The sequence below is a fragment of the Protomyctophum parallelum genome, assembly GCF_964188405.1.
Source record: "Protomyctophum parallelum genome assembly, chromosome: 19".
In the NCBI taxonomy this organism is placed as follows: Eukaryota; Metazoa; Chordata; class Actinopteri; order Myctophiformes; family Myctophidae; genus Protomyctophum; species Protomyctophum parallelum.
The window spans coordinates 27,645,159-27,659,156 of NC_139717.1; the positions used below are offsets into that span (position 1 = coordinate 27,645,159).

The 13,998-nt window shown below is 37.0% G+C and overlaps 1 protein-coding gene across 1 annotated transcript; it reads right to left on the reverse strand.

Annotated features, from left to right (window-relative positions):
* Positions 1-70: 70 nt before the first annotated feature.
* Positions 71-12,019, reverse strand: mep1a.1 (meprin A, alpha (PABA peptide hydrolase), tandem duplicate 1). The gene is made up of 13 exons (XM_083789776.1): positions 11,821-12,019; positions 9,013-9,057; positions 8,720-8,760; positions 8,382-8,457; positions 8,096-8,213; positions 7,603-7,778; positions 7,028-7,249; positions 6,414-6,551; positions 5,979-6,194; positions 1,881-2,257; positions 1,251-1,335; positions 688-861; positions 71-140 (listed from the first exon to the last, which is right to left on the reverse strand). Exons 4-13 carry the CDS (start codon positions 8,440-8,442, stop codon positions 91-93), a joined length of 1,617 nt encoding a protein of 538 aa, XP_083645902.1. The 5' UTR covers positions 8,443-8,457; positions 8,720-8,760; positions 9,013-9,057; positions 11,821-12,019; the 3' UTR covers positions 71-90.
* Between the last annotated feature and the right edge of the window lie 1,979 nt (positions 12,020-13,998).

Here is a 13,998-nt window from a genome sequence, read left to right on the forward strand (position 1 = left end):
ACATCATCATAATAAAGAACATGAATCAGTCGATGAGGTTGACCCTAGGGTAAAATTATTATAGTCCTACCTTCAATACAGTAAGAAATGTTACTCCTTTGGCTGAATAGGAACCTCTGTTTTGATCAGGGATGTTATATCTGGAAAATAAACAGTACACATTATCCATTAAGTAGATCTGAGAAAGTAGTATTAGCTTAAAGGTATATTCAGTGATTTCACTTAATTCAAATATCACTTATTTTTTTGTTTTGTTGTGATAATCCTCTCTACTATAGAGTGTTCTGACCATATAAGGAGTTCCTCCCTGTCCCCAGTTAACCCCTGGGGGTCAAAAAACCTTAGGTTTCGTTTTTGACGCTCTATCCTGATTGGACGAAAGGCTTTGGGTCCCAGCCAAAAACGAAACCTATGGTTTTTTGAGTGAAATCACTGAATATACCTTTAATACAAATATGCTTTTCTCCTGCTCTCGCTTGCACGCACACACACACACACACACACACACACACACACACACAATGGCTCAGGACGTAGAGCAGTTCTCTGTAAATTGGAAAGTCCTCATCTGAACTCTCTTACCCCTAGCATCATGTCAAAGTGTCCATGAGGTAGACACTGAAACCCCTAACTGCTCGTAATGAGCGAGCACACACACACACACACACACACACACACAGCACTAACCCTCAAAGTCGACAAAGATAATGAGGTCATCATTCTTTAGGTAATTCCGTCGTCTCAGGTCGAAGTGCTTGACCATGTTCCGCCAGCCCTCTGAAGGTCCTCTGAAGAAGTTGTTATCTGCGTCATACTCCCCCACCTTAGAAGGGTTGTCCCAAAACAGCCGTCCGCCTGGTGCTAGAAAACACAGGAAGCACAAAGAGGACTTGACTGTGTGGTTTCTTTCTGAAATGTATTTTTAAATTTGTTAAACTAATAAAAAGGTGTAAATTGGCAGACAATATTCTGGGGTGAACATTAGCCAAAAATAGCAGATCTACATTAGTATTTCTGTATGCAACTACAACAGCTATTCCGTTTTCCACTAATGCCACTAATTGGAGATCCACTGTCCGAGGTGCTGAAGAGAAATTTTAACACAAATCTTCTCTTCTTGGGGTCTCTGGCACAAAACATTTTCAGATGGTGTTTCCACGGGTCAATTACAATTTGGGGGTCCTTGACATGAAAACAGTTTGAGAAGCACTGCCATACGGGTCCTTGCTGGGCACAGGTGCAACACTTACTGTTCCTCAAGTCTGTGGTAAGGCTGCGGGCGGTGGACATCCTCAGCTTGACGTCTGGATCCTGGTCCATCACCACCAATTTGGCCTGTGTGGTATATGGAAATCACAATTCACAATAATTTAGCTTAAATAACTGTTCTAAGTTGTCTCTCAGTTGAGCAAACATGTCAGGACACAGAGTCCTTTATAGCAGTCTAGGAATCTTAGAATAGCCAGTGGCCACTAACTAGTGACCCACAAACAAATGGTTGGGGGTTGCTATAAGTGTTAGTAGGTGACTTGGCCACTATCATATAAGGGAACAATTTGGTACAGTGGTGGTTTGGAAACCCCCACTACCTTTACATTGATAGAAAATGTCTATCTGGGTGTTAGTCTTCAGGAGCCGAGAGGCTGCTGGAGTGCACAGCATTCACAGCCATGGGGCTGGAGCCCCATGGCTGTGAATGCTGTACTCTAAACTCTGACAATAAATTGGAACTCTGGAACAACTTTCATTTGCCTGCAGTCGTCGACTCATTCTCCGTGTTTTTGCTAGTATTTCAGTTTAGTATAGTGTAAGTCTGTTCATGGGCTTCATGGAGAGAGAAAAGCAGTTCTCTTCTGTTTAGTGGAGTTAATTTACTTCACCTGTCTGTTGACGGCCGGCCACTGCATCACCACGTCATTCTCTCCGCTGATCAGGTGGAAGTACAGACCTGCGTAGTTCCCTGTGTAGTCCGTGTAGCTCGAGACGGGGTAGACGCGGGCGCCATAGCCGTAGCCTTCAGGGCTGTAGAACCGGGGGCTGTCAATGAACGTGTTGCTGTCGGCCGTGTCCATGAGCTTGGAGAAGTTCCGGATGGTCCACACGCCGTTGGGGCAACGGGTCTCCGTCAGGCTGATGTCGTCGATGTAGATGCCACCGCCGGCGGCGGGGTCTCCACGCACGCCTTGGAAGACATAGCGGAATTTCACCCCTACCTCCAGGGGGACGTGGGCGATCCTCCACATGTGGTCAGAGTCCGCTGAGTCATAGAAAATGAAAAGGCTGATTAGTGGCCATAGCTGCCCAGGCGAAAAATAAATATATTTATTCCATACTTAAGTACACTTTTAGCACAGAAAGTATGTTAAATATATGCTTGTAGTGTCTCTAATCATATTAATAGTACATTTTTGTTAAATATAATATAAGTGAACATAAATTAATTTGTGATTTAGCACATTTGTGATAAGTTTACTAAATGAGAAATATATTTCAAATAGTACTTAAATACATATAATCACAAATACATTTGTGATGATTATATTTTAAGTACTTTATCAATATATTCACAACAAGTTCTCCTGAACATGCATTTATTGTAAGATGTACTTTAATTATAATAATAAAAAATACATTTGTGATTATTATATTTTAAGCACTTTATCAATATATTCATAGCAAGTTCTACTGAACATGCATTTATTGTAAGATGTACTTTAAATATAATAATTAAAAATACATTGGTGATTATTATATTTTAAGTCCATTAGCAATATATTCATAGCAAGTTCTCCTGAACATGCATTTATTGTAAGATGTACTTTAATTATAATAATAAAAAATACATTTGTGATTATTATATTTTAAGTCCATTAGCAATATATTCATAGCAAGTTCTCCTGAATATGCATTTATTGTAAGATGTACTTTAATATAATAATTAAAAATACATTTGTGATTATTATATTTTAAGCACTTTATCAATATATTCATAGCAAGTTCTACTGAACATGCATTTATTGTAAGATGTACTTTAATTATAATAATAAAAAATACATTTGTGATTATTATATTTTAAGCACTTTATCAATATATTCATAGCAAGTTCTACTGAACATGCATTTATTGTAAGATGTACTTTAAATATAATAATTAAAAATACATTGGTGATTATTATATTTTAAGTCCATTAGCAATATATTCATAGCAAGTTCTCCTGAACATGCATTTATTGTAAGATGTACTTTAATTATAATAATAAAAAATACATTTGTGATTATTATATTTTAAGTCCATTAGCAATATATTCATAGCAAGTTCTCCTGAATATGCATTTATTGTAAGATGTACTTTAATATAATAATTAAAAATACATTTGTGATTATTATATTTTAAGCACTTTATCAATATATTCATAGCAAGTTCTACTGAACATGCATTTATTGTAAGATGTACTTTAATTATAATAATAAAAAATACATTTGTGATTATTATATTTTAAGCACTTTATCAATATATTCATAGCAAGTTCTACTGAACATGCATTTATTGTAAGATGTACTTTAAATATAATAATTAAAAATACATTGGTGATTATTATATTTTAAGTCCATTAGCAATATATTCATAGCAAGTTCTCCTGAACATGCATTTATTGTAAGATGTACTTTAATTATAATAATAAAAAATACATTTGTGATTATTATATTTTAAGTCCATTAGCAATATATTCATAGCAAGTTCTCCTGAACATGCATTTATTGTAAGATGTACTTTAATATAATAATTAAAAATACATTTGTGATTATTATAGTTTAAGTCCATTAGCAATATATTCATAGCAAGTTCTCCTGAACATGCATTTATTGTAAGATGTACTTTAATATAATAATTAAAAATACATTTGTGATTATTATATTTTAAGCACTTTATCAATATATTCATAGCAAGTTCTACTGAACATGCATTTATTGTAAGATGTACTTTAATTATAATAATAAAAAATACATTTGTGATTATTATATTTTAAGCACTTTATCAATATATTCATAGCAAGTTCTCCTGAACATGCATTTATTGTAAGATGTACTTTAATATAATAATTAAAAATACATTTGTGATTATTATAGTTTAAGTCCATTAGCAATATATTCATAGCGAGTTCTCCTGAACATGCATTTATTGTAAGATGTACTTTAATATAATAATTAAAAATATATTTGTAGATTGTATTTTTTAAATTCACTCTTAGCATATTTTAAGTAAATATATTTGTAGATTGTATTTTTAATACATTATAAATACAATACAAGTCTAAACTTTCAGTATATTAAGTTTAAGTATATTAAGTACTAATGTGCTATAAATACTGCCAGGTGAAATGGGAGTGGCTAGAGGAAGTCCATTTCCCAGCATACACTGGGGCGCCAAGGACCGTGTGTTATTGTTCTTATTTGTGTTATTATTTGAATATTAGAATGTATACTGGAGTTATGTTATGGGTAATTGTGTTTAGGGTTTTGTTGTGGAGTTATTTGGTGATTTATGTTGTTTTATGTGATTTGTTAGTAAAACCATGAATCTAAATGTCTGTTGGTTTAGTCAGTCTCTCTCCCCTTTTCCCATTCATATGTATAGTAACATGGTTGCTCCAATTAAGAGTTATATATGCAAATGTATACTTTTCCGAAGTATATATATAATATATATATACTTTGGAAAAGTATAAATTTGCATATATTTGCATATATATTATATATAATGCTTCAATTTTATTTGGAGTAAAAAAGTCATTAATTTGAAGTATACTTGTATTAGTTTCAAGTATACTATCAAATATATTTTAAGCGCATTAGTTTGTAATGTTATTATATTAACACATTGGTAGTATATTTTAAATGTATTTATTTAATACTTGATATACACTTATAATACACTATAAAAATACACTATAAATATAATATAAGTATGCTTTTCACTCATCGGAAAAAGTATACTTGGGATACTGGAAGTATATTTTCAATTTAACACTATTTTTTGTCACAAAAGGGTTAAAAAGTATAGAAAAAATATATTTAAGATATGTTTAAGTAGATCTGATAGTGTATTCGAGATAACAAAGTATATTTTAAGCACATTAGTTCATAATGTCATTATATTAACACATTGGTAGTATATTTTAAATGCATTTATTTAATACTTGATATACACTCGATATATTCGAAAATACACTATAAATATAATATAAGTATGCTTTTCAAAAGTATACTTGGGATACTGGAAGTATATTTTCAATTTAACACTATTTTTTTGGTCACAAAAGGGTTAAAAAGTATAGAAAAAATATATTTAAGATATGTTTTAGCACATCTTAAGTGCAACTTAAGTATAAAAAGTACAACTTAAGTAGTTTCAAAATAGCACAATTTAAATTCAAATAGTTTCAAGTACAAATAAGTACATTTAGTATACTTTAAAAAAGTATACTAAATATATTTATTTTTCGCCTGGGTGTACAGACAGAGGGCAGTATATTGGGCAATATTGTGATATTATATCAATATCGTGATATCGTCTGTGATTTCAGATACCACAATATTGTGATATTATATCAATATCGTGATATCGTCTGTGATTTCAGATACCACAATATTGTGATATGGCATAAGTGTAGTCTTTTCATGAAAGGCGCTATATAACTTCAAGCTATTATTATTATTATGAGCCTGCCAGCCGCTGGCCCTCCTTTAAGCCAATTTTAATAAAGTAGAGGTTCAGGCCGCTTTGTGGCCCTCACAGCTAGAGTTCGAGCCACTATGCGGTCCTCACACCTGCATCACACCTACGTTATTTTTTAAGCCAATGTCATTATAGAAAGAACATTGTATCCTTTGGAACTTATGTTATTTTTTTACATTTACTGAAAAGTAACAGTTTTGGACATACAAGGTTTCCACCCTGACAGCGACGATAATATGTACCATGAATGGTGTGGATTTTCTTCATCTTGCGTACGGTGCCTGTGCCATCGTCCATCTTGACCCAGATGACGAGCCTGTCCTCGGAGCTTCCTGTCATCTTATAGAAGAACTGCAGACATTGGAGCTTCCTCTTGGGATAGAGGGTCCGTGACTGCAGCAAGGCAGACTCCTGAATGCCTCCTACAGAGGTGTTGAAATGCATGAAGTAACCAGCATCTGAAAACACATAGATGAAAAATATGTTAATAAAACCTTTTAGATAATTTATCCGTCAGTCACTGTTCATTTTTCTTTTTATGCTGCTTATTTGTTGGATTATATTCTGATGTAATTTTCATAATACAAAATGCCCAATAAACAGTATTAAAAAATATATATATATCTTTTGTGTATATTAATCTTCTGTTCATCCTTATCAAATTTTGTAACAGTCACCTCGACATTGTCCCATGATGGTGTGATCATTGGGATCGAGGGTGTGCTCCCAGTCAGCGTCATCGGTGGAGCTCTGGATCATGCCACAGATGCTGGCAAACTCAAATGTACACTGGTCCAGCATGGTGAGAGGCCCCGCTGGGGGCAGTGGAGAGAGAAGAGCAGGATTAAAAGTCTCACCATTTGTGTTGTGATCAAGTGAGAATGTAACCACTAAAACAAATACTGGACATACTGCTGACCGGTGTGCATCAGGGGTCTATACTTGGATCCTTTGTTTCCTACAGTCTACACCAAATCTCTTCATTGAAAATAACCCATCTACAAGCTCACAACGGAATGCTTTGCCGGTTTCTATAAAGGCCCAATCTGGGATTTGAAAAAGTTTACTTTGTAGATTTAAGATATAGCATTTGGAACTTTCTCACCCCATCGTAATCAAAATATAAATGCTGTTTGAAAATAATGCTGTCTATTGTGTTATACCTGGACACCCATTAATTTATGTTTGTGATGATCGGGGCCTGGTGTGTGTGTGAGAGAGAGAGACCGACAGACAGACAGAGGTGGCTGGTTCCTTCCACATGCCAATGTGCTTTCTGCATAATGCTTACAGCAGTTGTACATGCGGTTGAGCCTGAGGACATCCAGCTGGCTGAAGTCAAGGTACTGGCCGATGATGTTGTAGAACTCTGGGATCTTGGTGGTGATGGTGGGAATGCTTTCGTTCTTGTTGAAGGAGAAGGGCCTGTAGTGCATGACCGACTCGTAGTCATACGCCGTGTTCTGGTCTGTGACGTAGTCGTCGTTGTACTTGTTGAAGTTGTGTTGCAGCCCTGTGGGAAATGCCACAGATATCGTTTCATTATTCTTACCAAAACGAAGGGCTTGAAGGGCAGACAAATCAATCAAATGCAGTTATTCTATCCGAGATGGAATCAGTGTTGTTACTACAGTACGGATTTTGTTAAATTACATACATTTTTCACAGTATTTTGCACACCAAGCACCCATTTGACAATCACGTTTATCAAATGGGCCACAAAGAAGAACAATCGTCTGCATGTTTTTAGACACCCAAGAAAGGGTGTCACCCCAATATGTGCAATGGACGCGAGAATTATCAGCTTTTAGATCAATAATTACAATACCATTGATGACATCATTGGTGGGTAATGGGTAGCCATACCGTCTGTAACCTGGTTCAGGTCGATGTCTACATAGTCATCTCGATCTGTGCGTGACTGTTCGTGGTAGAAACCCAGGGCATGAAGCAGCTCGTGTTCAATAATGGCCTTGTGGTCACAGCCTCTCCCCAGGGACAGAATCTGGCCTGTCTGTTGGTCACCAACACTGGAGAAACACCTGGGAACACACACAGTGGACAGATACAGTAGATATACTGTAGGAGCTGTGCAGTATTTCTGTCTGTGCACACTATATACACTGCAGTAAAGTCATTTTAACTGAGTGTGTATAAAATGTATCCATTTGGTTGCAATTACAAATGGATAGATGAACACTGAGGATTTTACTTTGTACAATGGCAATGTCATTTGTCTTAAATTCAGCTTCTGATTGAGACCTACTGTATCACAAAACAATACAGACATTTATTATGAAAGAGTTGATTTGCATAGTGCAAAACAACATCATAAAATAACTCAAAAGTAGCGCCATACCCGCCTCTCTTTTCAAACTTGATGAAGGTCTTCTCTCCCTCATAAGGCTTGAAGTCAATGCAGGACTTCAGTCGGTACATTTCAAAGGCCTGATGGACACAGCCTTTGGCATTCAGGTCTGAGGATTTGTTTTAAACAACACAATTGTATAACAGCTGTATTGCATACTGTACTATAATAACCCTCGTCCAGCCCCTAATGTACATTGTATGTCCATTTTTGCAAAGGGAATAGGAGTACAATTCTGTGTGTGTTCTTATATAGCTCACTACTAAAAGAAACGTACCCAAGTCGTCACCCAGGATGTAAGGGATTGGGAACTTCCACCTGTACCTGGTATTAACCATGGCATTGCGTCCTGTCTGTGAAAGGAAAAAGGTGTACTGCACTATGCTGTCAAAAGTATTGGGATGATCAGCTAAATGGGGGGTAATAAAGATCCACAATCAAAACACAACAATCTGATATTTTGGATAATATCCATACTAGACTGACCATTTTTTGATCAAAAAGTCAATAGATATCTATCTAGCATTTAGACCATGGACGTTCAAGTTTAGTAGAACAGTGATAAAAAAAAGAACAAAAAATACATCTACAGTATATACAGTACTTTTAACTCACTGGAATGAGAATGTCCCCTTCAATCAAGTTGGCATCTGATCCTGCGCACGCGCACACACACACACACACGCGCACGCACACGCGCACACACACACACACACGCACACGCACACACACACACACACACACACACACACACACACACACACACACACACACACACACACACACACACACAATTATTTTCATAATAATCAAGTGATTATTAACTATAACTACAATAACTACAGAATAGTATGTGCGCATCCAGCCAGACAATCAGTGCAGATTCAGGTTAAAACGTTGCAACTTACCCAAGTTCAGGAGGGGGTTCTCATCCTCGCCGTTCTCATATACCTCTGCATTGGAATAATAAGAGAGAAACATCATGCTTGACCTTTTCACAGTAGATTAGTTAAACATATTTTATTTCAATTGTATCTGGACAATGCAGTTTAACATAAATGTAGTTCCAAATCCAATACAGGGCATGAAACTGATTGCACAGAGTTTATAGCTATTGCTATAAGTATAAACTAAAGAGCTATTGCTCTTGTCCATACAGCTTTGCTCATCATAAAACCACAATACAATACAGATACATAGGTACATAAAATGTGCATAATAAAATTACATTGATATGTGCAAAACAATTCAAACAATTAGCTAAAAATCAGTCATGCTCAGATTTTCTTTTAGTCAGTATTTATCTGTAATTAGTACACAAACAATTGCTATGAAAATTGTTTTTAACATACCATGTACTTCAGGAGACACACGTATCTGCATGACAACAAAACCATTAACAAATTGTGAATCTTCTCAGATAAGCCGATGCTCATAAGAATCAGAATACAACCTGTGTAAATTGGTCTGTTATGAGTCCAGACCAACTTACACAGAATCTATTGTGATTCTTATTTCAAATACATGGGTAACAGATCAATTTACAAATATAGGCCCACATAATAACAAATAGAAATAAATAAAACTCACAGAGTAGGAAGTGGCTAAAGCCACCAGTCCTGTCAATAACAATAGTCTCTGCATGGTGGAGATATTGAATGTGAAGATCGTGTCACTACTCATGGTTTACCCATACCATATGCCTTGCACGTTGACAAGACCCAACCTTTAGCCCTTGATAAAGTTTATGAGAGTTTATGAGAGTCCTTGACTATAAAGCGCTGCTGATAGAGGAGCTGGTTTATGACGGTCAAACCATTTTAGACTGACCAGGCTGGACTGGCAAGGCCCAAGCAAGACCTATGAGTCTTTCTTCATGAAGGGGAAAGGCAGGTTAAGAAAATGAATTAATGAAATGAATACTGCCTATGAATGACACTTTCACCTCCTGAAGAACAATAATAATAATAATAAATTGAGATATTTCCCCAGATTTAAAAATAATTATAATAATTAAAATACAAAAACCAAGAACATAATGTTTTTTTTCTCTGAATACCACAGTAATACATGGCACATGACATATTTAGACATTATTATCGTCAATTCAATGGGAGACATTTCTTCTAGCATCTATTTAATTACAGTTTCATAATAATTCAGCTCAGTTCCTCAAATAGCTCAATGCATTTTGGTTCCTTCAATAACAACAAAAAGTCCACTTGACTTCGAATTCTATTCCACTATTCGAGGAATCCATCTAGTGGCCACATTGGATAATACCTTTCCGTTAGGCCACACTTTTATAGCCATAACATCCATGGCACACCACTAAACTAAATATTGCCTATTACCTATCTCCACAAACAAGGCACAGTGGAATAGTTATTAGCAGATCTTCACTGTGCACTGATTTGGATTTCCGATGTATTGTTATGTTCCATTTACCATGACCAAATCCGCAAAAAGTTACTTTATCAATGATAAAGCTGATGAAAACAAAAACAAATTAATCCTCGGGAGCTCTAGAAGCTAGTACTAAACAATCAACTATAGGCTGCAGTCAGAAACTAAAAACCAGGTTTACAAACAAAATAGAAAGACACCCTCATCACTGACAAGCTTGATGTAGCCAACTAGTTAAACATCTTCTTTACAAACATTGCAACAACGCTGGTTAACAAATAGCCCCTCTCGGAACCCTACATAAAGCTTTTCTGAAATTTTGATGAGTTTTATGTAGGGTCCCTGTTCATGACTATATTTTCTTATGGGAATTCTGGAACGTGGCGGATAAACATGCTCTCGAAGATCAAATCTGCGGCGTTTGACGGCCTTTTTTTTTTTGCGTTATTCTGAATTCGGGAACTTTAAGTACCTATACATTCCGCTGCGAATATCTCCTGTGGCGCGGAAGCCGTTAAGTATTTTTAATCTTTGTTTGACCGATTTGGTCGCTTTATTTCTTCTTGTTTGTTTACCGTTTATTGTACCGACTCCGGGTGTGCGGTTGGCTTGTGCCGGCTACGTCCCTGCCTCTGATCTGCTCTGTCATAGCTATAGCGCCACTAGCTAGCCAGATAGGCGGTACAATGAGGTGTCAATAAACAAGGAAGGAAGAGAAGAATCAAAGCGACCAAATCGGTCAAACAAAGATTAAAAATACTTAACGGCTTCCGCGCCACAGGAGATATTCGCAGCGGCATGTATGGGTACTTATACTTCACATATTCAGAAACCCTCACACGAAAAAATGTCGTCAAAGAGCGCAGACAGGCCATAAACACGTTGTTTATGTTTTATGTATGGCTGCGTACCAGGTGGCAGGATACTGCTGGAACAGGACCCAATGGTCTGTGTCGTCAAAAAGTCAGAAACTTCAGTACCATTGGGTTCTGCTTGGAGGGCTAGTTAACAAACTGCCCTTAGCTTAAACTGACAATGGTAACAACTGAGGAGGTACTTAAAAGACCTTCAACCCCACAAAGGTTGAAAAGTATTACCACAAACATAATTGTATGTTTGTGGTAATAAATGAAGCATCCCACTCCACTGACACATGCATCCTCAGACCTCTATTAGAGTGACCACATCAAACACAAAGTGGATGCTGGCAAATACTGCGGCATGGTCAAGCTGGACCTCCAAAAGGCTTTTGACACCGTGATCCACTCCATACTGGTTAACAAGCTAAAAGCAATTGGTTTTGATAGCACATCAGTGAGCTGGATGCAATCCTACCTGGAGGGGAGAGAACAGATGGTGGAGGTGAACGGAACACTGTCCCCCTCCGTCCCAGTGAGCTGTGGTGTTCCACAAGGAAGCATACTAGGGTCTTTACTGTTCCTAATATACAACATGACATCAGCTTGTGACTGCAACTTGTTCCTGTTCGCAGATGACTCAGCACTGCTGGTCTTGGACAGGAACAAACTGCAGGTTGAAAAGGCCCTCAGCTCTGAACTCGGTAGAATCTGCACCTGGCTCGTTGATAACAAACTCTCTTTACACCTGGGAAAAACGGAATCAATTCTACTTGGATCAAATAGTAATCTCAGCAAAGCAGATGGCAACTTGGTTAGAGTGGGTGACAATATTATCACACACAAAAAATGAAATTACCTACCTAGGTTCCATCCTGGAGGCAAATCTTTCCGGTGATAAAATGGCATCCCTCACCCATCCCCTTTTTCTCCTCACTGTATGTTTTTTCCCCCTTTTTACCTCCTCTATGATTATTTCCTATTTTTTGGCTATCTAGTAGTGTATATTTGTGTCTCTAATTGTTAAATATGGATGAATTGAACATGGTGGACCCTATTGTAAACAAATGTAATGCTTTATATGGTGTAGTTAACAGTCTTGTATTGAGTTGTGCTTGAAATGTACTAATTCTCCAAAACTTTTAATACATTCTTCAATCAATCAATCCTCAATCAGAATCTTAGAAATGAATGTGCTGTCGTCTGACTCGGTTCAGCATGTTCGCTCAGCATTTGGACAACTTAAAAAGAATACTCAGCGAAAATGTTCATGTTTTACACAACATGCACAGTTTGCACACTACAGGTTAAGTATTGTTTGCAGCACCTGGGCTTGGCTGATATTGTCATGATCGATAAAGCAAGCACATTAGGCAGCAAGATAAAGGTCTATGTTTTAGTGTCTCAAGCTGAAAACGAAAATACGTTACTAGTACTACTACTACTACTAATGACCGCCGTGGCAGTACGAGCGTGCACATTACGAACAAGTCAACATATGATTCAAATTGATGATGGCACAAAGCACACTAAAACCCTGGGTTGACGCCAATATAAACTGCGGTGCGCCATTGATGACGGTATGCCGACCGACGATCACACAGTGGCTAACGTTAGCCTTAGCTATAATGTTCATGTCAACCCAGATCCGGTGTGGAGCTCGACTATATGGTAATGTAGACACCCATAACCACAACTGAACCACAAGCACTCCTGCTATTTCCGTATCTGGTCTAGACCGGATCTAGAACCCGTGAAGCTAATTGGGCCTAATCTATTGTCAAACCGGCCAGGTGAATTTATAAAAATAATTATGCTATCTTTATAAATAGCTTCATATACTATGAAGACATTTCGAATCATATTATGTACATGAAAGGGGAATATTGTTAAGTAGAAATTAAAATGAGGGTCAGATCCGGTGCATATCAGACGAGGTGGCCGAGTGGTTAAGGCGATGGACTGCTAATCCATTGTGCTCTGCACGCGTGGGTTCGAATCCCATCCTCGTCGGTGATTTTTGATTTTCACATTGCTAATTGATTGAACAATTGATTGATTGTTAGCATGTGCGAGTGTCATAAAAACAAGTTTTACGGCCTTTTTATTTTCGGCTCACCGCGACCCCGACTCGTTTCCACACTGAACTCGCAAATCGCCACGCAAAATTATCCAGTGTTATGCGAGCGAGGAAATGCATTCATTAATACGCCGGCCCGGTCGAATAGAATTATCGAACAATTTAACAAATGTTTATTTTATTAATGAAAAGTGCAAATTAGTTGAGTACACTAAAAACCGCAATTTAGTCTTATTAACAAAGTCAAGCAACAAAATAACAAATAGCTCGATCGTTCTGTTCTTCAGTCCATCCGGTCTCGCATTCTCAACAGTAGCACAATTGCAAATACGCATATATACAATTTACCTTTGTTTGTTTTGAAACACAAACGCTATAATGAGGAGCCCCCGAGCATAGCATCCACGATGGAGGCCCTCTGTTACTACTACTAGGCCTACTACCAGAAAATAGGTAGCGGCTACTAGGCCAATATTAGTTTATAGGCCTAACAAATATAAACGTTTCTCATGACCTTTCAATACTTTTGCAATTGTTTAAGCCACATGGTG

Excerpts from the sequence above, each read along its gene's own strand:
- mep1a.1 (XM_083789776.1), bottom strand. The coding sequence starts at position 8,442 with ATGGTTAATACCAGGTACAGGTGGAAGTTCCCAATCCCTTACATCCTG. Across the intron at positions 6,552-7,027 it reads CAACCGCATGTACAACTGCT|CGGGGCCTCTCACCATGCTG; the intron begins GTAAGCATTATG and ends CACTGCCCCCAG. Across the intron at positions 6,195-6,413 it reads CATCATGGGACAATGTCGAG|ATGCTGGTTACTTCATGCAT; the intron begins GTGACTGTTACA and ends ATGTGTTTTCAG.